The following is a 27,170-nucleotide window of genomic DNA, read 5'->3' as shown; positions in this document are numbered from 1 at the left end:
GGCTCATCCAACACCTGAGGCCAGCAGGAACCCCAGGGGGACCTGCAGGGGAGGGCAGACTCACCTCAAAGAACTTCTGGATGACGTAATTCCCAAACACATCCACCATGAGCTGGTAGGCTGCCTGCAGGATCTCGTTGAACACCAACTGACGCTCTGCTGGGGTGGCACGCTCCAGTTTCAGCTGAATAAACCTGAAAAACAGGTCTTGGAGTGATGCCACGGCCATGTCTGTTCATTCAACCCCTTCCCAAAGCCTCACCCGTGTGTTCCGGGAACCACCGTGAAAAATCCTATTATGCTGTGAAGATGAAACACTTTCATTAACCTGAGCATCCTATTACAAGTTAAATATTCAAATTCAAGACATTTCAGTGATCCACCACTTGCAAAGCTCTGGCAAACACGGATGTTTTATCCAGCCATTTGAAAGCTCAGGGTGGTCACTGCCATGAGGTCCATGGCCACATGTTGGAATCCTCATTCCAAGCAAAGCAGATCTCAATGGAGTAACACAGCGAATCTTCTGTCCAGCTGGCTTTTACAACGACTGAAGCTGTGCCAGAGGGATGAGTGTGCAAACCACAAAGCAGGGAAGCTCCTTTTGAGGAGGAATTCCTGCTACCAGCACTTGCCCTCCACCTTGGACAATGCTCTCAGACATGCACAGGGACTGGGTGCACGAGGCATGGATGGGCCCCGAGGGACAAGGGGACAGGGCAGGGATGGGGACAAGGGGACAGGGCAGGGATAGGGATAAGGGAACAGGGCAGGGATGGGGATAAGGGAACAGGGCAGGGATGGGGACAAGGGAACAGGGCAGGGATGGGGATAAGGGAACAGGGCAGGGATGGGGATAAGGGGACACGGCAGGGATGGGGATAAGGGAACAAAGCATGCACAGGCATTGTTGTGGTGTCTGGGCAGTGCCAGGAACTAGACTGGACAACCCTTGGGGATTCTGAGTGTGACACTGGCTTGGCTTTTCCCGCTTATTCCCTGGTCTGCCTCAGCTTTGGGAAGTGACACAAAGCCCAACCACAAAACCCAAGCACAAAGCAGAGCTGAGGCTGCCCAGCGCACCTGGAGCCGTGCTGGTCCTGGGAGAACTCCATGATGTGGCCGGCGATCTCGCGCAGCTGCAGGTTGGGGTAGCGGTTGTTGCGGAAGTCCTCGAGCAGGCGGCTGCGGCCCGAGGGCATGACGTCGGACATGCCGTAGCGCAGGCGGGACGACGGGAACAGCGTGCTGCTGGGGCTGAAGAGGCTGGAGGCGCTGCTGGCGCTGCGGTACTTGGCCTCCGCGCCCGGAGCCGCAGAGATGTAACGGCCACTGCCGTTCGTCAGCCCCCCTGGGACAGGGCAACACAGCACGGGTAAGGGGACAGGGCAGGGATAGGGGAGGGGACAGGGCATGGACAGGGGAACACAGCACGGGTAAGGGACAGGGCAGGGATAGGGGAAGGGACAGGGCATGGACAAGGGGACAGGGCATGGACAGGGGAACACAGCACGGGTAAGGGACAGGGCAGGGATAGGGTAAGGGACAGGGCAGGGATGGGGACAAGGGACAGGGCATGGAGGGGGTAAGGGGACAGGGTATGGGTGGGGACAAGGGACAGGGCATGGATGGGTACAAGGGACAGGGCATGGATGGGGTATGGGGACAGGGCAGGGATGGGGACAAGGGAACAGAGCAGGGTGGGGTAAGGGGACAGGGCCAGGATGGGGACAAGGGAACATGGCAGGATGGGGGTAAGGGAATAGTTAACAAGGCATGGATGGGAGTAAGGGAACACGGTATGGATGGGGATATGGGAACAGGGCACGGATCAGGGTAAGGGAACAGGGCAGGGATGGGAACAAGGCATGGATGGGGGAAAGGGAATAGATAAAAAGGCATGGACGAGGGCAAGGGGACAAGGCAGGGATGGGGATAAGGGAACAAGGCACGGATGTGCCTCATGGGACAAGGGGACAGAGCATGGATGGGCCTCGTGGGGACACAGGGATGTGACACTGGATCCCTGAGTTCTGTTCCACCATGAGGGGGGGTCTGACATTCAGCTGAGCAGGATTTTGAGGCAGGAATTCTAAGAAGAATTTCTAGGTGGGATTTCTAGGCAGGATTTCCTCACTGGAAGGGTGTTCAGACACTGGAACTGCCCAGAGAGGTTTGGAGTCCCCATCCCTGGAGATGTCCAAGGAATGAACATGTGGCACCCAGTGCTCTGGTGGAGACTGGTCACAGGTTGGACTTGAAGACCCTGGAGGGCTTCTCCAACCCTGATGATCCTGTTTTATCATGTTCAGACCCTGGAACTGCCCAAGGAGGTTTGGAATCTCCATCCCTGGAGGTGTCCAAGGAAATCCTGGATGTGGCACTCAGCACTCTGGGCTGGCTGATTAGTCATAGGTGGGACTCAATGACCCCAAAGGACTTCTCCAACCTCAGTGATCCCATTCTGTGACTCCTGAGGAAGCTGAGGGAGCTGCCCTCTATAGAATTCAGATGGGGATGTGTCCAGCATCTGTGGCTCTGCTGGATTAGGCGGGAACAGTACAGAGTCCAGCAAAGGACTCTGATGATCCCTTCTAAATCAGGATCTTCTGTGATTCTGACTCTACTCAATGACATCAAATCTGTGACTGTGGCTTTCTGATGGAGTGAAACAACTTCTGTTCCTCCTTCTGTGTTCAAGCTGTCTGAACCAGACCAGCGGCAACCCCAACACTCCCAAATTTTCACTTTTTTGCTCTTTCCACTGCCTTTGCCTCCATCCTCAGGTTTTTCCCACCTCTCCTCCTGCCTGGCAAGGACTGAGTTAAAAAGATGTGTGCTGGGGGTGAAGATAGATACAAAAATATAAAACATGTGGATATAAAACCACGAATCACCATTAAACACAGGTAAATACCAATCAATTAAAATCAATCAAGATTTTAAACCCCTGTGCTTCTACTAGGGGCTAAAGTATCTGCACCCACATCACCAGGGATACTGTGTTACCCAAAACCAGGAATATGGGGACAGGTGATGCTTCATCCCACAAAGAGAAGCTCTGTCAGGAACACACTTAAACCTCCCAAGGCTGTTTCCCTGCTGCTTTTCAGGAGGTGGCTCAGCACCGTGGCAGAGGATTTGATTCCTGCCTTTCCTGCAGGGCTCGGGATCCCTCTGCTGGTGCAGGAGGAGCCTGCATGGGTTTTCCTGGGTGGAACAGAGTCCTCCCAGCGAACATCCTGATCACACAGCGACCTGCAGGGCCAAGGTGAGGCAGGGGGGAATGCCAGGGAAATGAAGCTGCAGGAATCTGTGCCACACAGGGGAGAGCTCCAAGGAAACCTTGGCAGGGCTGGCTGCAGAGAAGCAGCTCCTGGCAGCTGGGCTGGAATTAAAGTATTCCATGAAGACAGAGCTGAGGGAGCTGCACTCCACAGCCATTGACACCTGGAGGAAGCTCCCATGCAGGAAACTGGATGAGAATTCGGTCTCTGGTAACAGCCTTATTAATTAATAATTATGACCTCCATGGCTCACTTCCAGCTCAGGATATTTTGTGATTCTACATCTCTGAGCTGAGCAAATTTCTCTGGAGCTCTCCTTTCCCAAGGACGGGGAAAACGCTTTTTCTCCCTTTTTTTCTCACAGGAAAAGGAGAGCTGAGAGCTCCCAGTGCTGCCTTGCAATGGAGCATCACCACCTCCTGCCCCCTGACTCCCACAGTGAGCAACAACTCCCAAAGGTCACCAGGTGAAACTCCTGATATTCCTCTCTCCAGGGAGGACCAGGAGTGCCACAGGGGAAGGAAACTCAGGAGGGACAAGCTGAGCAATGTGGCACTGATGCTTCCCACACATTTGAAATTCTCAGAATTCCATCTGAAATTCCCAGAATCCCAGTTTTCATTTCAATGCCTGGACCAAAGTTAGGAGTCAGGACTGGAGTGGAGAACAGTTCCTGATGGGAACTCAGGCTGGCACTCAGGCTGTTATCTCTTAGCTAGAGCACAATCAGTACAGAAAACCTGTTAGAGCTTCCCTGAGAAACCCCAATCACTTGGAGATTCACGAGTGACTCCACTTTTCCCCCAGGTCTGTCTCTCCTGATGGGAATGCTGCCTGCAGGTTTCCCCAGGATGCTCAACATCATCCTGGGAACACAGAGATCCTGTGAGGAACAGGTTTCCTAAATCACACTTCTGAATCCCACCAAAGGCCTGAAATACACAGGTGCCTCCAGCTGCCCTGTGCCAGGACTTGATCAGATCCCAGACTTCGCCAGGATTTTACCAATGAAACAGCTCCTTCTTCCTCTGGAGCCAGGCTGGGAGAGCTGGGGGTGCTCCATGGAGAGGAGAAGCTCCAGGGAGAGCTCCGAGCCCCTGGCAGGGCCTGAAGGGGCTCCAGGAGAGCTGCAGAGGGACTGGGGACAAGGGCTGCAGGGACAGGAGCCAGGGAATGGTCTTGAAACTGGTGGAGAAAGGATTTAAATGGGATATTGGGGAGGAATTGCTCCCTGGGAGGGGCTGGGCTGGAATTGCCAGAGCAGCTGTGGCTGCCCCTGGATCCCTGGCAGTGCCCAAGGCCAGGCTGGACACTGGGACACTGGGAGGTGTCCCTGCCATGGCACTGGGGTGGGATGGGATTTAAGATCCTTTCCATCCCAAACAATTCTGCTGCTCTGACCCATCGCACAGTCTCAGCAATGGAGCAGCTCCTGTTCTGAACAGGGATCTCATCCCAGGGCTTGCTGGGAGAGGCTCTAACCTGGGAGAATTACTGATTCCAGCAGGAAAGAAAGACAATGGAAGGATGAGGCAAAGACAAAACCAAGGGGGAAGAAACAAAAGGCACTGCCTGAAGCAAACCTCGCTCAAAGCAAGATGCCCACAAGGGCCTGGAAGTGCTCTGGAAGACAGGAGCTCCTGCAGGAGGGATACCTGAACCACAGGAAACTGGGAAGATGGCTCTGGGGCAGGCAGAGCAGCCACCCCTGCTGCTGTCCCTGCACAGCCACAGCCCAGCCTGTCCACTGAAAGTCCTGCACACTTGTTATCCACTTTTCCCCAAAAATCCCCGATTTTCCACATGCCTGTATCCCTTTCCTCAGTCCGATCCTGCCCTTTAACTGACAGCCTGGCTACAGCCTGGGGAAGTTATCCCAGGCAGCTCTTGCAAGAATATTAGAAAATTAAAGTAATTATTTATCCATTGATCCCCATTCCAAACTGGGAAAGCCAGAGCCAGACACATCCAGCCCCACTCCATTGGGATCACATCAGCTACACTAATCAAACTTGCTTGTGGGACTACAGAGAAATCAGGGAATGGTTTTGGGTGGAAAGGACCTTAAATCCCACCCAGTTCCACCCCTGCCATGGCAGGGACACCTCCCACTGTCCCAGGCTGCTCCAAGCCCCCTCTAGCCCAGCCTTGGACACTCCCAGGGAACAATTCCCAGTTCCCAAGCTCCCATCCAGCCCTGCCCTCTGGCACTGGGAAGCCATTCCCTGGGTCTTGTCCCTACAAAAAGCACAACCTGGCCAAAATAAAATCTTGTCACTTAAAAAATATTCATTTCCTAATTTGCAAATCTCTGATTTTGATCAACCCTGGGGAGCAGAGTGCCCCTGCTGCTTTTGGCACCCAAAGATGGGCTTTACTCACAGCCTGGCTCCACCCCAGCCAGGCAGAGCTGCTCATCCCTTACACCTTGGAGTATCAGCACATTTTTAGCTCAGCCTTTGTCCTGCAGGAGCTCTTTCCACAGGAGCTGTGTGTAGTTATTTCAGGCACTCAGCACTGCCCAGACATTTCACAAGGTCACTTTGCACCACCAGCAAAACCCCAGGCTGATAAATGCCCCTCATTTTTCAGCCCTCAGAGCTGGCAGGGGGGCAGAGGCGGATCACTGCACAGCCCAGGAGCCAAGGAGTGATTGTCTCCAACCCCGGATGTGACACAGGCACAGCTCACCCTGCCCTAAGCACAGGTCTGCTGATTGCAGCTCGGGTTGAAAGGCAGCTTATGGCACTGTGGAACCCTGCAATCAGAGCTGCTGGAAGTGACTCCCTCAGGCTGTGCCCCCTCAGGAGCCCAGCGCAGGAAACGGCTCCAAAACCCAGGAATTTCCCTCTGTGCCAACAGCACCACGAGTGTTCCCACCTGGACCCTCATTTTCAGATTATTCAGGAGCAGCCTTTGTGTCCTTTATCACAAACTGCTCCCCAGTGGAAAAGGAGAAAGCTTTGAGCTTTTTACAAGGAAAAATGCCTGCTGCCATGGAATCAGGGAAGGGTTTGGGTGGGAAGAGACCTTAAATCCCATTCCTGCCATGGCAGGGACACCTCCCACTGTCCCAGGAGCTCCCATCCCCAGTGTCCAGCCTGGCCTTGGGCACTGCCAGGGATCCAGGGGCAGCCACAGCTGCTCTGGCAATTCCAGCCCAGCCCCTGCCCACCCTGCCAGGGAACAATTCCCAGTTCCCAAGCTCCCATCCAGCCCTGCCCTCTGGCAGTGGGAAGCCATTCCCTGGCTCCTGTCCCTGCAGCCCTTGTCCCCAGTCCCTCTGCAGCTCTCCTGGAGCCCCTTTAGGCCCTGCCAGGGGCTCGGAGCTCTCCCTCGAGCTTCTCCTCGCCATTAGAAATGATTTTATAAGCAAAGAAAACCAGATCTCCCCTTCCCACTGCCTTCCACTACTGGTGAAAGAGCAACTTTAAAAAACAAAATGACTTGTCATGGATTGAAGGTCAAATCCCCCCAAAGCAGAGCTATCCCAGTGAGATCTGACTGACAGCATCATCCAGCATGGACTCTGCCACACAGGGGCCAAGGCTACAAGGACAGGAATATTTTGGAACATGGGAAGCCCCACACTGATCCTCTAGAGCACAACCCATTTCTGGTGCTAATTCAAATTTCTTTGCAGAGTTTGTTCCCAAATAGATCCACCTTCCTCTGATCCAGAGGAATTCTTAAGATTCGTTGATTCTAAAGAATGTTAAAGGTTTTTTTTTTTTTGGTGCAGGGGCAACCAGCTCTTTCTACTGCCAGGTTTGGAATCTGCTTCCTCCTCAGCAGTAATTTATTGTGGCCATTTAACTGTCAGCCAAGGCCTCCACAGTTGCATAAATAAAGTTAAAATCCTTCTTGTTCTATTAAAGCTCTGAACAAGGCAAGATGGTAAATCTAAACCTGATCTCCAAAAATCATATTTATGACTATACCAGCTAACCTAGAGGCAGCACTGGATTTATCACACATGCATGGAATAAACATGATAAATACAGTGTCTGCTGAGGGGGGAAAACTGCCCTGAGAAGCAGAAGTTTTGTTAAACCCAGCAGATTCATGACATGACCAAAACCAAGTGAATTTTTGGAGGAAATATTAAATTACCTGCTGCAGGTGCAACAAATAATCTCCTTGGTTTGTTTATGAGGGAATGAACACTTCAGGAGGTTCAGATGAGCACTGCTTTATTATTTAATATTTGCTTTATTTATTTTTAAGATTTACTTTATTGCAGGCCAGGCAGAAGCTCTTTGAGAAGATTCAGCTGCACAAAGTCATGGATCTTCCCAAAATTATTCCTCCTGTTGCTTTTGATAAGGCCACACTGATGGGAAATTTTCCAAGGTAAACTCACCAAATCCCCAGCTCAAAGCTGAGCACCGCTCCAGGGAATCTTGGTTAAGAGGAGGAATTGTATTCCAAGCTCATTACTCCCAATTTAATGGGTATTTTAAAACATCCCCTTTAAAACCATTTAAATTGAAGATCAACCCTCCTTATCTGTTTTATTCCACAAACCACTGCTGCTGTTACCAAGACCTGTGCAAGAAAATCCTGTTTTAGAAACACTTGGGAATATTATCCCTAATTTTGAGCTGAGGAAACGAGGAGGAAAGATGGAAACCTGTTCCCAGCTGAACCACACAGGACACACATGCCAGGAGGGCTGGACTTGAATTCAAGGTTGTTTTCCACCTAAATGATTGTGTGACCCCCACACAGCTCCTGGCCCAGGGATGCTCCAGGGAGAGCAGAGCAGGGCTCTCACCCAGGCTGAATTCACAGAATTCACAGGATTACTGGGTTGGAAGAGACCTCCAAGATTATCGAGTCCAACCCAGCCCCAACACCTCAACTAACCCCTGGCCCCAGTGCCACATCCAGTCTGCTTTAAACACGCCCAGGGATGGGGACTCCACCTCCTCCCCGGGCAGACCATTCCAGTCCTTTATCACCCTTTCTGTAAAATCCTTTTCCCTGATACCCAACCTGTATTTCCCTTGGCCCAGCCTGAGGCTGTGTCCTCTCGTTGTGTCAGTGCTGCTGGAGAAAGAGCCCAGCCCCAGCTGAGCACAGCCACCTTTCAGGGGCTTGTGGAGTGATGGGGTCACCCCTGAGTCTCCTTTTCTCCAGGATAAACACCCCCAGCTCCCTCAGCTGCTCCTCACAGGGTTTGTGTTCCCAGCCCCTCACCAGCCTCGGGGCCTCCTCTGGATGGGCTCAAGTGTCTCAATGTCCATCCTAAACTGAGACACCCAGAACTGGACACAGCAGTCAGTGTCCTTCCTAAACTGGACACAGCACTCAGTGTCCTTCCTAAACTGAGACACCCAGAACTGGACACAGCACTCGAGGTGTGGCCTGACCAGTGCTGAGTCCAGGGGCAGAATGACCTCCCTGCTCTTGCTGGCCACACCACTCCTGATCCAGGCCAGGAGCCACTGGCCTTGCTGGCCAGCAGGGCACACTGCTGCCTCATGTTCATGGCTGTCACCGGTGTCCCCAGGGCCCAGGCTGAGGCTGGAGGGGAGCGGAGCAGGGCTCTTACCCAGGTTGAGGCTGGAGGAGGATCCGTGTGAGGACAAGGAAGGAGGAGGAGTCTGCGAGTGGCCGGGGCCCTGGCTGGGCAGGGGCATGCCCACGGGGCCGGGGGAGGAGGAGAAGCCCAGGCCGTTGTAGAAGCTGTGTCCGATGGGGGTCAGGCTGCTCGAGGTCCTCTTGTACAGGTCACTGCTGCCCGTCAGCGAGTCCCGCCGCGAGCCGCTGCCCGTGGTGGAGTTTGCCACTGGAAAAACGGGAAAACCATTGCTGCCAACCAGCCCAAACACTGCAGAGCCACAGCTCCACTGCTCCGAGCTGGTGTTGGAGAAAGTGATGAAGGACAGTCATTTAAACCAGTTACAGTCATTAAAACCACCTTGGTAATGATCGAACAGCTTAAAAAAGTTATCTGGAATCCTGTCTGCCTTCAGTGCCTTGGAGGTTTTACTCTTGACAGAGTACATGGAGAAACAGCTCTAAAAATCCCAAAGTAGAAAGGACAAAGGATAAAAATCTCCCTAAAGGAAAGGGACCACATTGGCTAGGGACACACTGAGCACCTGGGGACACACTGAGCACCTGGGGACACAATCAGACCTTCGGGGACACACCAAGACCTTGGCTCTGGCCCTTCTGGAGAAGGTTTGAGATCCCCAGAGCTCCTTCCCTCAGATTCCCAGGAGATTTGGAGTCCCCCTCGTGTTTGTTCCTGGCCATCAGAGCTGAACCAAAGCCCCAGGGGATTTTCTCTGTGTCTGCCCAGCCTGGTGCACCTTTCCCTGAAATCCCTGTGCCCACCTTAAATCAGATCAGAAACCAGCTCCTCTTTGCCCCCAGCTTAATGGAGCTGGAAATCAGACTTCAATTTCACTCCTAACCCCCATGGTTTTTAAGAGCTGTCTCGATAGGCAAATACCAACTCTTTAAATGCACTGTCAATCTAAGGAGAAAAAATCAATTTTCATTAAGATCCTGTTTAATAAATAGTGAAATTGTTAACTGCAATGAACTGATCATTTTTCATGAGTGCACACAGGCTCCAGAAGCAGCAGGATCAGTTTTATTCATTGACTGAGGGAAAACAACTTTGTGCATCTTGGCACTGAGTGAACCACTCATGGAATTCCATTAGCTAAATAAACTGAGGTGAGAGAAGCAAATGCTGGTTTTGCCTGGAACCAAGATGGTTCCAGTTCTCAGGCTGGGTTGAAGAGAAATATTTAGAGTAACTTTTTATTGCTAACTGTTCCTCTGTGAGGTGACAGCACCTCCCTGGGCCTGTTTTGATGGGGCCAAGTTGGAACCTGCTCCTCACACTGATGAGAGGAGCAAAGCTCAGGACATAATTACTGCCCTGAGTTCCACTTCAACCTAAGGGGAAAAAAATCTAAGGGAAAAAAACAAACTAAAAAACCACAGAAGTCTCTGGATGGGTTTGATTCTGAGAGGAACCTTGGTCTCTGTCTGCCCAACATCAAACCATGGATGGCAGGTGTCTCCCAACCACAGTGATTCTTTTGGTGTGTGATGGGAACAACTCCCACAATAAAGCACAGAAACCACCTCGGATCAGCTTTTTTTAAAGGCACGAGTAGTTCCTCAGCCTTTACTCCAAGGTGAGAGGGGTTGATACACTCTGGAACCAATTCCTGTCAGCCCAGTATTCCTCATGCAGGGAAAAATACTTACCAAGGGGCTGACTGATACTGTGTGTAACAAACCAAGTTAATTACTCCACTACTGCTAATTATCACTTACTAAAAGCAATTTTGCCAAGAATCACTGCAGATTTTAAAAGCCTGAAGTAGACCCTGAAGGAAAATTCCCAGTCAGGCTGGGATGGATCACAGAATCACCAGGCTGGAAGAGACCTTCAAGATCATCGAGTCCAACCCAGCCTAAACACCTCAACTAGATCATGGCACTGAGTGCCACATCCAGTCTGCTTTAAACACACCCAGGGATGGTGACTCCACCTCCTCCTGGGGCAGATCAACCCAGTACTTTATCACTCTTTCCGTGAAAAATTCTTTCCTAATACCCAACCTGTATTTCCCTTGGCTCAGCCTGATACCGAGGATGAGGAGGGCTCAGCTCAGAGCACGAAGGGTCACATTTGGGGCTGTCCCTGCCCTCCTCCCCCCTCACCTGCTGTGCCGAAGCCGCCCAGGGCCGAGCCCAGCGTGGCGCCCAGGGAGCTGCTGCTGCCGAAGCCCAGCGAGGTGTTGGCGGGCTGGGCAGAGCCCTGTGAGAACAGCGAGCTGCTCTGCGAGTTGCTGCTCAGGGAGTTGTTGCCGTAGAAGGAGCTGGAGGCCAGGTTGTTGGTGGGCTGCTGCTGGGGCTGGGGCTGCGGCTGCTGCGTGCCCAGGGGCCGGAAGGGGCCGTTGGTGGTCCCTGCCAGCCCTCCCGCTGCTCCGTTGGCCGAGGCCGCCGCCGCCGCCACCGCTGCGGGACACAGAAACGGGGAACAATGCAAAACCCACCGAGAAACAATGAAAACCACGGCGAAATTCTGTTCTCATCACACTTCTGGAAGTTAAAACTTCACAGGTCGCTTTGAATTGCTACAGGTTATTCCTTCGGGACCAAACTCTGCAAAGATCTCTGGTTTTTCTGTGTGAGCTGCCCACAGCCCCCAGACTTCAGCCATGCCCAGCTGTTCTGGCTGCTCTCGTGCTGTTGGAGCTGCACAGATCAAAATCAGGATTGGCTCTTTCTCCAAACATCCACGAGTCCAGACAGCGCAGCCCCACACTTGCAAGGGCCAATTAAGGAACCCGAGTTTTGAAATAACTGAAATGATCCTTCAGCAGAAGAAACACGAACCTGTGGTGCCAAGAACATCAAACCCGACGACTTTTGGTTTTCAGCCAGTTCCAAAGTTAAAGAAAAGGCAAAATAAACAAGAGCTATGAGAAAACAATTAAAAGGCCTATTTCATAATGTGAGCCCAGTGCTGGCAGGGACTGCTCACACCAATGGATTCTGGCTGAAAAATCCTTTTTAAAACCTTAACTCCCAAGGATCCCAAATAAATGCCAAAGCAACTCATGGCAAAGGCCATTTTAGGCACACTGACATCATAAAGCACAAATCATGGAATGGCTTGGGTTGGAAAGGACCTCAAAACTCATCCTGTTCCACCCCAGGGACACCTCCCAGTGTCCCAGTGTCCAGCCTGGCCTTGGGCACTGCCAGGGATCCAGGGGCAGCCACAGCTGCTCTGGCAATTCCAGCCCAGCCCCTGCCCACCCTGCCAGGGAACAATTCCCAGTTCCCAATCTCCCATCCAGCCCTGCTCTCTGGCAGTGGGAAGCCATTCCCTGGCTCCTGTCCCTGCAGCCCTTGTCCCCAGTCCCTCTGCAGCTCTCCTGGAGCCCCTTTAGGCCCTGCCAGGGGCTCGGAGCTCTCCCTGGAGCTGCAGGGAATTCTGAAGGCTCTAGTGGGTGGGGAAGCTGCTGCCAGGGGACAAATTTATATACCTGCTGTGAAACTCGACAAAATAACTGAAGTTCCTGCTCCTTCCCCTCTCCGTGGCTGCTCCGGAGGCTCAGCCAAGTTGAGCACACAAGAGGTTTCTCAACAACCATCCCCAGATGGATCTCAGTGAGGGCAAGTTTGTCATCACTGCCAGCGGAGCACGGAGGGGTGGGGACACTGGGGACACAGCAGGCACTTGGAGGGAGGGCAGGACTCACCTGAGCAGGAGGGGACAGGACTGACCTGTGTGACCACGAGGGGACAGGACTGACCTGAGCAGGAGGGGACAGGACTGACCTGTGTGACCACGAGGGGACAGGACTGACCTGTGTGAGCACGAGGGGACAGGACTGACCTGTGTGAGCAGGAGGGGACAGGACTGACCTGTGTGAGCAGGAGGGGACAGGACTGACCTGTGTGACCACGAGGGGACAGGACTGACCTGTGTGAGCAGGAGGGGACAGGACTGACCTGTGTGACCACGAGGGGACAGGACTGACCTGTGTGACCACGAGGGGACAGGACTGACCTGTGTGAGCAGGAGGGGACAGGACTGACCTGTGTGACCAGGAGGGGACAGGACTCACCTGCCTGGGCTGCAGAGGAGCTGATGATGACAGGGGCAGGGGCCACCAGGCGCACGGGAGCCCCCAGGCCGTTCCTGGCCCCGGCGTTGACCACGAGGGCTCCGGTTTGGTCGTAATAAGCAGCAGGAGCCAGCACTGGGTAACCTGCAGGGGCAAGCACAGGGACAGGGCAGGGGACAAACACATCAGTCGTGTCCAGGTGAGTGCAGTGCAAGAGGGTTTTTAAAGGAAAAGCTGAATGGAAAAACAAAGAAGGAAGAAGGGCCCTGCTTTTCCCAAAAAACTCCATGGTTTTACACTAAGAATTTCAGGTAGAAAAGAGTTTTTGCTCCCTGAATCTTTTATATTATGCTGTCATCAGTGTAAATTCAGCTAAAAAAGGGTTTAAAATACAAAAGCACCATTTCTGCTCCATGATAAGTACAACGTGTGCTGGGATTGCTCAGAGCTGGGCCTGCCAGGGTGCACCCACAGAGAACTTTCACTTATGTATTTTGGAAGGTTGGTACCATAAAATATTCTTTAATGCATGTAAATAAACTCTCCTAAATGCTGGTGTTACACACAGCAGCAGACTGATGCAAAATAGTGATTTAGGCACCTCATTAGGGAATTTTACATTAAATGAAAACATTACAATTAAATGCAGTGGCTCTAAGGTGGGGGGTCACTAAGAGAATATTCCCTGTGAATATTTGCTTTGCAAATACAGGTACAAACATATATCTGTAATTGTATATATGGGTGTATTGTATGTTTGCAAATGCAACCCAAATAACAGAGATTACAGGAAATCTACAGACTGCTGGAAATCTGCACAGTTCAGTTTGTAACTTAATACTGCAACATTCTTCTTAAGCAATAAAAACCCCCATTAACAACCACGTGACACTGCCAGCCTGAAATCCAAATAATCCTTTTTTCCTTACATTTGACCAGCAGGACATATCTGCACGTTATTCTAATGAGCTCAGGTTTGTCCTCTGCCATCACAATAATATTCTGAATAACTGAATTTCAGCAGCATTTTACCCCAAAGCCTCAGGGATCAGAATCAGAATTCCTACAGCAGCTCCTCCAATGAAGAGCTAGAAATAAGAACTAAACCCTGCTGTCTTTTATCCCTTTTCTTTCCCTGTTTTTAAGCCTCTTGGAAGAGCAATCATGGAAGGAAGCCTCTGTTCAGTCAAGCACCTGGCAGGGATGGAGAGCTGAGATGAATGAACGGGACTAAGAATCCTCTGAGGTTTAAAATACAGATCCCTTAAGTCCCAACGATGCACAGAAAAATCTGGAGGTGATTTTCCACAGGAGCCACCAATGCTTGGAGTACAGTGCAGTCACAGGGAGGTGACATTACTGTCACCTGTAACCCCTCAGCGCTGCCCAGCTGGGGACACACCCAGCCCTGGGGCTAGCCCCTGGATTAAGCCCCAAACCAACACAGCAGGCAGGGCTGCTGGCAGGCCAAGGCAGGCTGGCAGATCCCATTTTCCAGCTCTCCCTGGCCCTGGGAAAGCTTTACCTGGCATTCCTGCTGCCAGCCCCTGGCCGAAGGCGAGCGCCGAGTTGACGGCGGCGGCGGCCACCAGAGGATCCGTCTGCTGGCCCTGCTGGTTCTGGTTGGGAGTCAGGGGACGCTGGCTGGCTCCTCCACGGAGCACCTGGAGAGGACACAACAGCCACTGGTTATCCTGGGATCCAGGAGGGAGCCACTGTCACCAGGCAGGAGCAGGACTCGGGAAAACCTTCTCTCCTTTGATCTTAATTCACTTTTCTTCACATTCAGAAAGGACACTGAGGGGCTGGAGTGAGTCCAGGGCAGGGAATGGAGCTGGGAAGGATCTGGAGCCCCAGGAGAGGCTGAGGGAGCCGGGAAGGGGCTGAGCCTGGAGAAAAGGAGGCTCAGGGGGGACCTGGTGGCTCTGCACAAGTCCCTGCCAGGAGGGGACAGCCGGGGGGGTCACAGGAGGAGAGGGAACGGCCTCGGGCTGGGCCAGGGGAGGCTCAGGGTGGACACTAGGGAAAATTCCTTCACTGAAAAGGGTGGTCAGGCTTTGGAACCGGCTGCCCAAGGCAGTGGTGGAGTCCCCATCCCTGAAGTGCTCAGAACACATGGATGTGGTGCCTGGAACAGGGGTCAGTGCTGGGTTAATGCCTGGACTCAATGATCTTTCTCCAACCTTACCAATTCCCGGATCCCTCCTCCAGCACTCATCCTCTGTCAGAAGTGTGTATGAACCACCTGCCCATCCCAGCTAACGCTGGGTCCCTGTCACCACAGCCCCACCAAAAGCCCTCTGAGCAGAAACCTCACAAAGCCCAATTCAGGAGCTGGGGGCAGGTGACACGGGGTGACCTGGGTGACCAAGCCACCCATCCCTGTAGAGAGCAGAGAGCTGGTGACACAAGACACAGGTCATTATCGCAGGTAATCATGACCACAGAGCCCACAGTGGGGTCTGTATGGACGAGCTGCTGTGGTGGGAGTCCCTCAGAAGGGGACGATGGCAGAGTGGCCTCTCCTGCCATTACCTGGGACAGGCTTGGTCTGTCAGAGCCTCACTCAGAGCTGCTGCAGGGATCTGCAAGCTCAGCTTATTAAACGAGCCATCCCCTGTCCTCAGCACATCCTGCTGCAAAGGTGACATCGTGGGTGCCACCTCTGGAGTTATTGACAGGGAACACTGACTCTGTGCACGGAGAGGCTGGGGAGGATCCCGAGGGTCACTGACTGGGATGTGCCCCTGAGCCTGGACAGGAATCCTCCAGCCCAGGGGATCTCTGGGAGCCAGGAATCCCAGGGGGTGCAGGCTGCAGCACCGAAATGCTGGTGGGTTTTATTAACATACTGTTAAGATGTCACAGGGGTCACAAATCAAGTGCCACACTCAGTGCTCCAGGTTCCCAAAGCCTCTGCCTCAGCACTTTGAATGCAAACAATCCCTGCTGCATCCCCTCACGGAGCAGGGTCTGCATTCCAAACCTGCTCCCGACCCCACTCACGGCTGCTCCACGGCCATGAAAGTAATGAAACATCCCATAAAGGCCACTGGCACTGACATATTTCATTTTAATAGCCTGAGCCTTTGCAGAAGCTCTCTCAGCTCACGCCTGCTGCATCTGTAAAGGCCTCAGAACACCTCCTGTCTCTGGGGTTTGGTTTTCAAAGGGTTTTCAGCTTCTGAGCTGAAAAATTCAGCTGCCAGTTGCTCTTTATTTTGTCACCTCCATCACCCAAGGACCAGACAGGAGAGCTGCTGAGGGGACTGAAGGCCAGCTCTGGCTCCTGATGACTCCCCCTCACACACAACAGCACCACAGGGCTGCTGCTGCACAGCTCCATTCCCAGCCGGATCCACTGGTGTTTCCCAAAGCACTGACACTCAGCAATTCACCACCACCCATGTATGTGTGCACTCCCCACGTGCATGATGGATAAATCAAATTACAAATGTGCAGATGGCTCTTGTCCCATTGTATTCAGGAGAGGCCAAAGGGTTTTCTCCTCTTTCAAAACTACTCAGAGCTGAGATCAGGATCAAACATGGAAAAAATGAGGGTTTTGAATGGCTGGAGCTGTGTCAGGGGAGGTTTAGCTTGGGTTCTACACAGAATCAGCTGGGTTGGAAACAACCTTTGAGATCACCAAGTCCAACCTATGACCTGACACCACCTTGTCCCCCAGACCATGGAACCCAGTGACCAAGTGACACATCCAGACCTTCCTTAAACACCTCCAAGCATGGTGACACCACTACAATGGGCAACCCATTACACCGTCCAATCACTGCTTCTGGGAATAAACTCTCCCTGATGTTTTTCCTCCAGAGCGAACGGGCATGGGAATGGGCACGGAAACAGGCACAGACATGGGCATGGGCACGGGTATGGGAATGGGAACAGGCACAGGAATGGACATGGGCACGGGCATGGGAATGGGAACAGGAATGGGAATGGGCATGGGCACGGAAACAGTCATGGGAATGGGAATGGGCATGGGAACGGGCACAGGCATGGGTATGGGAACAGGCACGGGAATGGACATGGGCACAGGAATGGGCATGGGCACGGAAACAGTCATGGGAATGGGAATGGGCATGGGAATGTGCACAGGCATGGGTATGGGAATGGGAACAGGCACAGGAATTGACATGGGTATGGGCACAGGAATGGGAATGGGCACAGCCCTGAGGCTGCCGGAGTTTTCTCAGCGCTCCCAGGGATGCAAAGGGTGGGACTGTTGGGGGGGGGCTGTACAGAGCCAGGGGTTGGAATCCATGATCCTTGGGGGGTGATTTCCAGCTCAGGACATCCCCTGCCCACAGCCCAGGTGTGCCCTGTCCCAGGCAGCCCAGGCCTTACCTGCTGCTGGCCCTGCTGGGTTTGCTGTGTGGTTTGCTGGTTGGCGGAGTTGGTGGCGGCGGCGGCGGCGGCCGCTTGCTGCTGGAAGAGGCTGGCAGGATAAACTCCCCAGGGAGTGACTCCATAGTACTGGTGAGGGACCACGGCTGGGCCTGGAACACAGCACGGGCAGGGTGAGCTCCTGCAGGGGCAAGGGGCACACAGCACCCCAAAAACACCTGCTGATCGTGCCTGCCTTGGTGTGACCTCTGTGAAACCCGCTGCAGACACAGAGGGATTTGGCATTTCTGTCACACGTTTTATAAAGCTTCAACTCAGACCTGCAATTTCATCACTGCGTGAGGTCAAACTCTGCCAGCAGTGATTCCATGTTTTTATTGGTGTGCCCTGGTTTTACAGGGAAGGAATAAAAATCTCCAACCCAAACAGAGGAACCTTGTTTCAAGCACAGAGATCAGCTTCTCATCCCAACTGACATTCACAGCTCACTGCCATCCACCTCCAGCTCCTCAATAAATTACCAAACCCTCTTCACAGCTGGAGTGCAGCAACTCTCAAGTGTTAAAATGTTCTTTTTCCAGCCCTGCTTTGCATTTGCAAATCTCCCCTAAAACAGGCTGCACTATCCTGTCCCTTCCCACATTCCCTCCACAAACTTCACATTCCTTCCTCAAACTTAAGAGGCTTAAAAATAATAATAATAATAGTCTCAGAGAGCAGCAGAAAAAGCCTCACTTTTGAAGATTCCTTGTGTTTATCAGGTGTCAGGACACCACAGAAATTTAGAGATAGCAGAATGGCAGCCTCTCTATTCCCAGCTGGAACAACACTGAGGAAGCTCTCAGTGCTGGAGGAAGGAGCCCTTGGAATGGGGGATGTAGCTGGGAACCAAAGGGAGCACTTCTGCTTTTCTGCTGACCTTTCATAAAAACATCAAACAGTCATACTAAAAAATATTACTGTGTTCCCATCTGTGTCATTTGGTGGGAAGGACTCCTATTCCACAGCAGGAATAACTCAGGCAGAGCCAGAGTCAGGTGTGACACCGGAATAAACAAATCTTTAGAGAATCTTGGTCATGTCTGGAGTAAAAACAGGGCTATATTTTTTTTTAAGAGAGACACTCAGCACTTGGGATCTGCCCAAGTCTGTGATTCCGTGGAAAATGAGGGATGACATAAAAAGGGAGGTGCAAACACAGTGCTGAGAGTTCAGTGTTAGCCTGACTATGACAAAGGAGGAAAATACTCAAAGTCCCTTTTCCTTTTTGTTTTTGTTCCCTTCTTCCTGGTTTTTTTTACAGTAACAGACTCAAGTGAACTCCTGCAGAATGCCAAGGACCTGGGGTGAGCTCCTGCTCCCACATCCACACTTCAGGATATTCATTTCATGTTCTCTGCCAAATATTAAATACATATTTCCAACGTGTAACTGTTACTCTCCTTATATTATTCTATTTTTAACTGTGCTTTGCCCAGATTTAGGATTTAGGTGCCCAGCTCTGTGCACAGCGGGGAGGTGCTGCCTAATTCCAGGCATTTGGATTTGCATCTCACCCCAAAGCCCATCCTGTTGGATTTACAGAATCAGAGAGGCTGATCTGCCTCTCCTACTCAGATCTGGAGCAGCAACCACTCATTTCTTACCTTCCTGCCTGGAAATTTATGAGCAGTGCTAGCTAAAATGGAAAAAAAAACCTGCAGCAAATGCATCAGTGCCACGAAGGTGGTGCCTGTGGTGCCTCAGCAGGCACAGACAGGTAAGCAGTGAGTGATTTTAACCTGTTTATAATCACTGAATGCACATCAGACCCCAGCTCCTGGGGTTCTCCTGCACCCAACAGGGAAAGAGCTGCAATTGCTCCCTGTTAATGCAAGTCATTAACCTGCATTTGCCCTCAAGCTGCTGGAAGTTGCTGCAATCCCCTTCATCTGGGCAAAATTTGGGCACCTCTCTGGGATATTTCAGTCTCAGCTCTTAATTACCAACCAAGCACAGCCTGGATGGGTTTTTCTCCTAGTCAGAGGTTGCTGCCAAAGCCTTGGGTGTATAAAAGCACAGGAGACAAAAGCTCTGAAGTTTGCAGGCAGCTGGGCTTAGAAGGGCTGTGAGTCTGGCTCAGCTGCTCCAGGCACAGGAGAGAGAGGCTCATTACTGAACAGAGTTCTCAGTGAGGGCAAGTGTGGCATCACTGCCAGACCCCAGCAGCACCCAGAGCTGCTCCCTTCCTGCAGGACACGCTGCACCCGCTTCTGCACTCCCCAGAGCTGGGCATTCCTGGGAAAAGAAACACCATCCCAGCACCTCTGAAAGGAAATATTCCCCGTGCTGAGTCTGACACATCAGCCCCTGGACACCCAGAGCTGCTCCTTGCAGGGAACATCAGCAACCCCAGCTGGGAGTGTGTTCAGGATGGGCTCTGTGCTTTCATCTCAGCCGGCCCACACCAACCCCTCCTGCAGGAACAGCCAGGGATGGGGAGCAGTGACACGGCTCCAGCTGCCCCACGGAGCTCAAAGAGGCTGCAGCCAGCACCTCAGCAATTCCCAGGGATCTGTGGGGTGATCCCTTTGGAATTCCCAGCCCCCAGAGAGTGCTGGTTTTCAGGGATGGCAGCAGTGAGAAACGGCTCAAAGTGCTGCCCCTGATGCAGAAGGGCAGAGACTGCCCTGGCTGGCCCTGCTGAGGTGCCTGGGATAAAGCCAGCTGCAGGAGCTCCCAAATGCCAGTCCTGGCAGGTGTGTGCACACATCCACACCTGCCCCAGCTCAGCACCAAGGGCCTGATCATTTCCAGACTCTCAAGGCTGAAAAAGTCCCAGAACTTGGTGTGGGAGCCTCTGCTTTTCCTGTATCCAGGTTATCCCAGCATTTATCCACCTCTCCACAAAGAACAGGAACACTTTTCTACCTGGAACACTCCATTCCAGAGGGAATCATTTCCCAACTGGCCCTAAAATAGGCAAGTTTTCAGTTTCTTGAGTGACATCTTTCTCAAATGATGGAAGGCAATTCAAAGGCAACAGTATCTTCCCCACAGTTTAAAATCTAAATGAGGTTTTTTTCCTAGGAAGTTCTTGCCTCTGCATTCAAATTTGTTCTTTAAAATGCTGCTATTGTTGGGAGAGAAGAGCATTATCCTAGAGCTGCCAGTCTCACAGTCATGACAAACCTGCCATAATGGCAGAACTTTAACTGACAGATTATCTCTGCCATAAAACACACCCGAAAGTTTCCTCTCTGCTCTGAGAGTAACTGTGAGCAATAAACTCCCAATAACCCCAAACTCATTTCTTCCATCTCAGAAGCCTCTGCAAGTCCTTCCAATTTAACACTCCCAGGCACATCAAGGAGGCTTTTTGGCTTTATAGAAACATTGAAATTGTCCCATGTCCCTACAGTGCTGCTCTCAGTCACGACAGGAAAAAAAAAAAAAAAAAAAAAAAAGGGCTTCTCAAAACTGCTCAGGTCTAGACAGAAAAGATGCTTTTCTGAAATAAAGTTTATCTTGTCATTCCTAGGGTCAAAAGCCTGATGAGAGGGTTAAAATAAATCCTACTTCTCAGTAGTGTAACACTATAAATACACCCAGCCCATTACACATTGTTTTGGTTCTTTTAATAGTCATAAATTTGGAATTTTTCAAGTAGAGGCCCTAAGGCCAAGTTTTGGGATGCTTTAGGTATCCCTGGGGAGTTATTTCCAGTTCAAATGTCCAAAGCCAGAGTTAAGCACAGCCCAGACGGGGTTTTCTCCTGGTCACAGGCTGCAAAAGCTCAGGCAGCTGCAGCTTCAGTAGAGCTGAGAAAAAAAAATTGTGGCCAACACTTTGTATTTCCTGGAAATGGGGCCCAGTTCCATGTGGTGTTTCTATGAAATCAAGCTGCTGACCTGCTGCTGCTCTGCACTCTGGTGTTACTCAGAAATGGGCTCTGGAGGCCCTGAGGTGATGCAGAAAGGCCAAGCAGGAAGCTCTTTGTACAGGAATCATTCACAAATCTCCTCCTCTGCCTGGAACTGGGGCTGCCAATGCTCTGGGACCTCCTCCCTGACCTTCCCTCTGGTATTGGCCAGCAGCAGCTCAGCTCATTCATCCCCTGCTCCATCCACCTTCACAGAGGGGGTTATCAAGTCCTGCAGCAGCAGCAATGTCCTCGTGCTCCTGTCCTTGGCTCTGTCCCACCGAGTCACGGTGTCACTTGTTTGCCAACACCACGGTGTTGCCTCCACCCCATGTCCCCATGGCATTGCACAATCCCAGCACAGAATTCCCTGCAGCCCAGGCCAAATCCCAAATTATCACCCAAATTCTTTACATACAACTGCATGACCCACTAAAAGCTCCCTCCAAGTGGGCGGCACTGCCTGGATTCCCAATTCAGAGCTGACCCCACGGTGACCTCAAAGCTTAGAAGCTCAGCAGGGGTTATTTAAAAGCTGGACCAAAGTCGTGTCCCAAACCACAGAATGTCACATCCACACACAACCCAGGTCTGTGGGTTTGATTTGGGACAAGCCACCCAAAAAAAGAGGACTGAAGAGAGTGTTCAAGCTGTAAGTGGAGCACGGCAGCAGTGAGAGCCTCCACAAACAACCCCCTCCAAACATCAGAGCCACGTTTATTTGCAGCACAGAACATTCCCTCTGCCTTGCTCAAGGAAAGCCACACATAGTAAGAAAAATACTCCACTAAAAGCATATTCTTCCTTTAAAAATCCTCTCCTAAAAGCATGCTCTTCCTTTGAAAGTACACTTCAGAAGCATCTTCTTCCTTTGAAAATCCTCTCCCCTTTAAAGCACATTCTCCCAAAAGCACGTTCCTGCTCTGTCCCCAGCGCTTGGGCAAGAGCTTTATGGCACCCAGAGCAGCAGTCCAACGTTCACCACGTCCCCACAGTGCCTGATAAGCTGTGGCATGGAGCTGTCGCCTCCAGAATCACCAATTCTGGCTGTGACAGCTGGGAGGAATTTGGGAACTCATACACGAATGTCTGGAGGAAGAACCTGCAGGAAGAGCAGAGGCTCCATCTTGGCTACCATCTGGAAAAGGGCATGTTCTCAGCAGGAGCCTCAGCAGATATGGATGTGTTTACCTCCCAGGAAGTGGAAATTCCCCACAGAATTTCAGGGAAGAGCTCGTTTGCAGAATGCACCACAAGCTGAAGAGAAAGGAGAGACAACTTCCCTGGCATGAAACACAACCTGCATCTTTCCAGCCTTTCCTAAGTTTGTATTCAGAGGTTTTCCTTGCTACTGTCAGTCACCAAAACACCCCAAAAACAGAGCAACATTTGTGTCTGTGAGTGGCTGCCTTCCCATTTGCTCTGGGAGCCTGACCCCACAGCACACGTTAAACAACAATTATCTATTTCATCTCCAGTTTCAACGACAAACTCTGGTTTTACTCGCAGCCACAGCATCGTACCAATTCTCCCCCCAAGAAACGCTGATGAACTGGTGTTTCCCCTCCCCAGGAGAGCCCCAGAGCAGCCCTGGAGCAGGGAGAGGTGGGGGATGCAGAGGGAGCTGGAATTGCTCACCCAAGGTGGCAGCTGCCGCCAGCCCGGCCGCGTAGGGATCCGTCCCCGGAGGCGCCGCGCTGATGATGTAAGGGTTGGGAACAAAGGCAGCAGGAGCTAAACCTGCTGGAAACAGTCCTGTCAGTAAAAACAAACTCAACACCACTGCAGCCCCACCACAGACCCCCTGCTGCTGCCTGGGCAGCACCAAACTTGGGCTGGGTTGGTGTTTTTAAGTTTTTTTACAGGTGGTTTTCTACAGGGAGGGAACAAGCAGTGAGTGCTGATGGGCAGAGGAGAGATCTGGCATAAAAAAAAACCCAATTCCAAGGATTCAATGCTCCTTAAGAGGTCAAATCCTTTACATCCAACAGCTCAGGTGCTTCTGCAGGGCAGACAGACCCTGCTCAGGAGACTGGAGCTTGTTACTACTCTGTATTTCCTACAGTGAGTAAATCAGGACCCAGACCAGCCCGTTCCGAGCTCCGTGCCCAGCACAGGATCCCAGTATTCCACCATAAAGCCCAGCCTGGAAAAGCATAACAGCATTCCCTCCCTCTGCAAGGGGCCAGTTTAATCATTAGAGAAAGCCCAGGAGGGTGGGAGAGGCGTGTGCAGGGGAGGTGAAGGTGAAGGAGAGGAAGTTAAAAGCTGAGCAATTTCAATCCCTGAACTCCACTGAGCACACAAGGCCACAGCACAGAGCTGGGAAAGCCCAACACATTCATACTGGGGGTTTGGGCAAGAAGAATCAGCACAAATTGTTTATTGTGCTAAAAACAGTTAAGTTTAATCGTCCAGGAATAGCCCTTCTATAGCTTTCCTGGTTTTCTACACATGATTAAGTTCTTTATTCCCATTTAATAAATACATTTTATGACTAATTTTTATTAATATCAATCATGTGTTTGCACAAATTACATTTTTTACTGGTAACACCCCAGGCAGCACATTCAGCTGATATTAAATGGTGCATTTCCCCTCACTTCACTGTGCTGTTACCCTGATTTATGCTTCACTCAGAGACTTCCAAAGCCTCTCCTGACTGACCAGGATCCTCAGGAGGTGACAGTGTCAGTCCTGCCACTCTTTTAAAAGGTTTCTCAAGTGTGCAAGAGACACAAGTGGATGTTTATCACCTATGATACATTTTAAACCCTCCCAAACCCTTTCCCCCGGTGTTTTCCCCGTGGATGAGGAGCAGGACAGTGCAAGGGGCTGCAGGAGAGGCAGACTCACCTATGTGTGGCTGGTGGGCAGCAGCCAGGGCGTACTGCTGCTGCTGGGCTGCTGTCAGCTGCTGCACGGCCAGTGCATTGGGCCTCTGGAACAGCTGTGGGCAGAGCACAAACAGTCCTGAAACGGGGCACAAACAGCCTTTAAACGGGGCACAAACAGTCCCTAAATGGGGCACACACAGTCCTTAAACTGGGCACGAAGAGTCCTTAAACTGTGAACCAACACTCCCCACAATGAAGCAGGGAGCACGGTGTCCTTTAAACAAGCACAAAACACAGTGTCCCGAAATCAGGCACAAACATTCCTTAAACCAGGCACAAACACCCTTAAATCAGGCACAGAGCACAAACAGTGTCCTTAAATCAGACACAAAATCCAGTGTCCTAAACTGGGCACAAATACACAAACAGCCCCTAAATCAGGCACAAACACCCCTTAAATCAGGCACACACAGACCAACATGCCTTGACTCAAGCACAAACACCCCAACTCTGCTGAACTCAGGCACAAAGAGCAGCAGCTCCTTCCTTTTCCAGCAATCCCTTCACCCCACATTTCCTTTCACCCCTACAGATCCTCCACTGTAAAGGATTTAACTCCTTTGGAATCGATTGCCCGTGTTAATCCACCTGAAAAACTCCACATTTCTGCAGCTCAGCCACCCCCAGCCCGGGTTTTCCCTCTGCTGTTCCCCCTCATGGCCCAAGGATTTATCCCAGCTCCTGCTCACACACATTTGGGGGTCACCAGGAGCACTGCCAGGGGCTGGGAGGGACACCAGTGACACCAGTGTGCCCTGCCAGTTTGGCTGAAGTGGGAAATGGGATGGCACTGGGTGGCACTGGGGTAGCAATGGGGATGCAGAGCCAATTTTGGACACCCAAGATGCCTTCAGAGGCACCAGAGGGGACACAGCCTCAGGATGACAAACCCCAGACCAAACACTTCCTTCACCTGCAGCCCCCTGCTCAGTTCTCAAGGTTATTGACAATTTATTCCTCACTAAGAAAAAAGAATAGGATTCCCCTGAAGTATTTTTTCTGAGGATTTGGTGTTTTTGTCTTTTTTCAGGGCCTTACTACAAGTTTCTTCCCCAGCTTCTTTTGCTTCTCCCTAAAGGGAATCTCTGAATTCACCCATTTTCAGCTCTAATTAAAACATTTAAGGACACACCAACTGAATTTCTCCTCTGAAATTATCCAGCATGTCCATCCCCTCTCCCTTCCAGGGATCATTTCCAAGGTGGGAATGACTTCACAAATCACTGTGAGCAGTGTTTTCTCCCTCCACTCCCTCAGAAAAGACTTGGATGTCCCAAATGCCTACGATTTTCACACCTATTATCCTGCCCTCCTTTCAGACAAGTGAACCGTTGGCAGAAGCAGCAATAATTCTGCCCAAATTTTTGGCAGAAACCCACAACCATCAAGAAGCAGCCCAGAAACATCAAGAAAACTCGATTTATTTTTTCTTTAAAGGCAAAAATTGGAGTCGGTTGTCCTGTGAGCAGGGTGAGCAAAGCTGTGTGAGAAAACCCACCTCTATTTTTGTCTTTTTACAAATTCAGGTGGAGAAAACACACACCAGCATCGGGTTTATGAGGTGGAAATGCGGCACTGAAGGGAGGCAGAATTCCCCTGCTGTGTACCAATCCCTCACCACAGCTCTGTTTGCTCATCCCTCAGCACCTTGGGGCTCTCACAAACACCCCGGGGGTAGCAGAATGTTCCCTGTGCAGGAAAATACCACATCTACAGCTCCTTTATGTCCTCCCTGGGCCATGAAACGCCCTGAGCAGTCTGGGTGCACAACACACCTGCTGCTGCGGCCTGGGTTATTGTTTCAAGGTGCCATTTGTGGGCACACAAAGCCCGGTGGTGGCTCTGTTCAGGTGCCACCTGTCACCAGGAGCTGGGGCAAAGCCCCACTGACACTCTGAGTGTTTAAAAACAAGGAGGTCACGGACAACAGGAGCTGCAGAACATGGAATGAGGGATAGTGGCTCCATGGGAGCAGCCAGCAACATCTCACTGAGCAGCAATATGGGGAAAAAAAATCATATAAACCCCCCAAACTGCTTCCTAAATGTGGATTCCTCTGGAACATCCCCGGGTTTGGGGTCTGCTCCCTCATTAGTTCAGCAGTTTTAGCTTTCTGGCTTTCTTCAGCTGCAAAATTTCAGCGAAGCCTTGAGTTTTCACGTGCTTTTGCATCACTGGGATCTGCTTTTTGAGCCTGTTGGTGTGGATTCCCTCACAGTGAAGCAGAGAGGAAATGGCTGGGTTATTATTTCCTTGTCTTGGGGGCACAAAAAGCATTTATCTCCCTACAAGCATTTCTTGTGCTTGCTTTACACGTGTGAGAACTTCCACACCTCCCAAATGCAACACAATGATCCATCTGGGAATCAGAAAAACCGGGGAAAAGGAATCCACGCCTACTCAGAGCCTCAGTATTTTCACCATCAATATTTCACCTGCTGCTCTTGGCTCTTTTTGTCGTCTGCCTACTCTGGGGCTCAGCTGCTCCCTGCCAAATTCGACATAAAAGGTCTGTAAGAAAGATGGAGAGGGACTTTTTACAGCACAGGACAAGGGGGAATGGCCTTAAACGAAGAGAGGTGGGATTTAGGTGGGATTTGGGCAGGAATTGTTCCCTGGCAGCGTGGGCAGGGGCTGGGCTGGAACTGCCAGAGTGGAACTGCCAGTGCCCAAGGCCAGGCTGGAGCAGCCTGGGACAGTGGAAGGGCTTGGAATTGGATAGATTTTAAAGTCCTTTCCCACCCAAACCTTTCCAGGATTCTGTCACCTCTCTCCCTCTCCCTGCTTTAATTCACAGCCTTGCTCAGCTCCCTCAGAAGAAACTCAGCCCAGCTCCAACCCTGCAGCTGCAGATTTCATCCTGCAGCCTGTCCAAGGAAGCAGAGCCAAGAAAAACCATCCCAACTGCAGGCTTTGCTCAGCCAGATAAGCCACAGGAGCTCTGGGAATCATCAACTGCACATATTTAGGAAGAGCTGTTAAAGGCTTGCTGTGCTGTCTCCATCTGCTGACAGCACAGCCCCACATCCCAAACCTCCAGATCAGTGCTAAAAGGTGGGACTGAGGGAGTGGAAAAAGGACAAGGAACCTCTGCAACAGCAAT

General features: G+C 51.5%; 1 protein-coding gene and 1 non-coding gene across 11 annotated transcripts in view; both read right to left on the bottom strand.

Annotated features, from left to right (window-relative positions):
* Nucleotides 1–27,170, bottom strand: part of PUM1 (pumilio RNA binding family member 1) — a 129,746-nt gene that overhangs the window by 63,939 nt on the left and 38,637 nt on the right. For 7 of the 10 annotated variants that reach the window (XM_066335015.1, XM_066335017.1, XM_066335016.1 and 4 more), the window contains 9 exons: nucleotides 24,027–24,120; nucleotides 22,809–22,925; nucleotides 17,270–17,421; nucleotides 14,430–14,568; nucleotides 12,905–13,048; nucleotides 10,986–11,282; nucleotides 8,845–9,081; nucleotides 1,084–1,351; nucleotides 65–194 (listed from right to left, as the gene is read on the bottom strand). In XM_066335015.1, coding sequence (XP_066191112.1) covers nucleotides 65–194; nucleotides 1,084–1,351; nucleotides 8,845–9,081; nucleotides 10,986–11,282; nucleotides 12,905–13,048; nucleotides 14,430–14,568; nucleotides 17,270–17,421; nucleotides 22,809–22,925; nucleotides 24,027–24,120 — 1,578 coding nt within the window. The remainder of the gene's footprint in view (nucleotides 1–64; nucleotides 195–1,083; nucleotides 1,352–8,844; nucleotides 9,082–10,985; nucleotides 11,283–12,904; nucleotides 13,049–14,429; nucleotides 14,569–17,269; nucleotides 17,422–22,808; nucleotides 22,926–24,026; nucleotides 24,121–27,170) is intronic. The other 3 variants (XM_066335019.1, XM_066335020.1, XM_066335018.1) reach the window with 2 other exon arrangements.
* Nucleotides 19,382–19,468, bottom strand: LOC136371427 (small nucleolar RNA SNORD103/SNORD85). Its single transcript, XR_010745342.1, has one exon. It is a non-coding gene; the product is annotated as a small nucleolar RNA SNORD103/SNORD85 (small nucleolar RNA).

Source organism: Sylvia atricapilla, chromosome 24 (genome assembly GCF_009819655.1).
Source record: "Sylvia atricapilla isolate bSylAtr1 chromosome 24, bSylAtr1.pri, whole genome shotgun sequence".
Lineage (NCBI taxonomy): Eukaryota > Metazoa > Chordata > Aves > Passeriformes > Sylviidae > Sylvia > Sylvia atricapilla.
The sequence above is the reverse complement of the archived record's forward strand: the minus strand, read 5'-3'. Positions and strand labels throughout refer to the sequence as shown.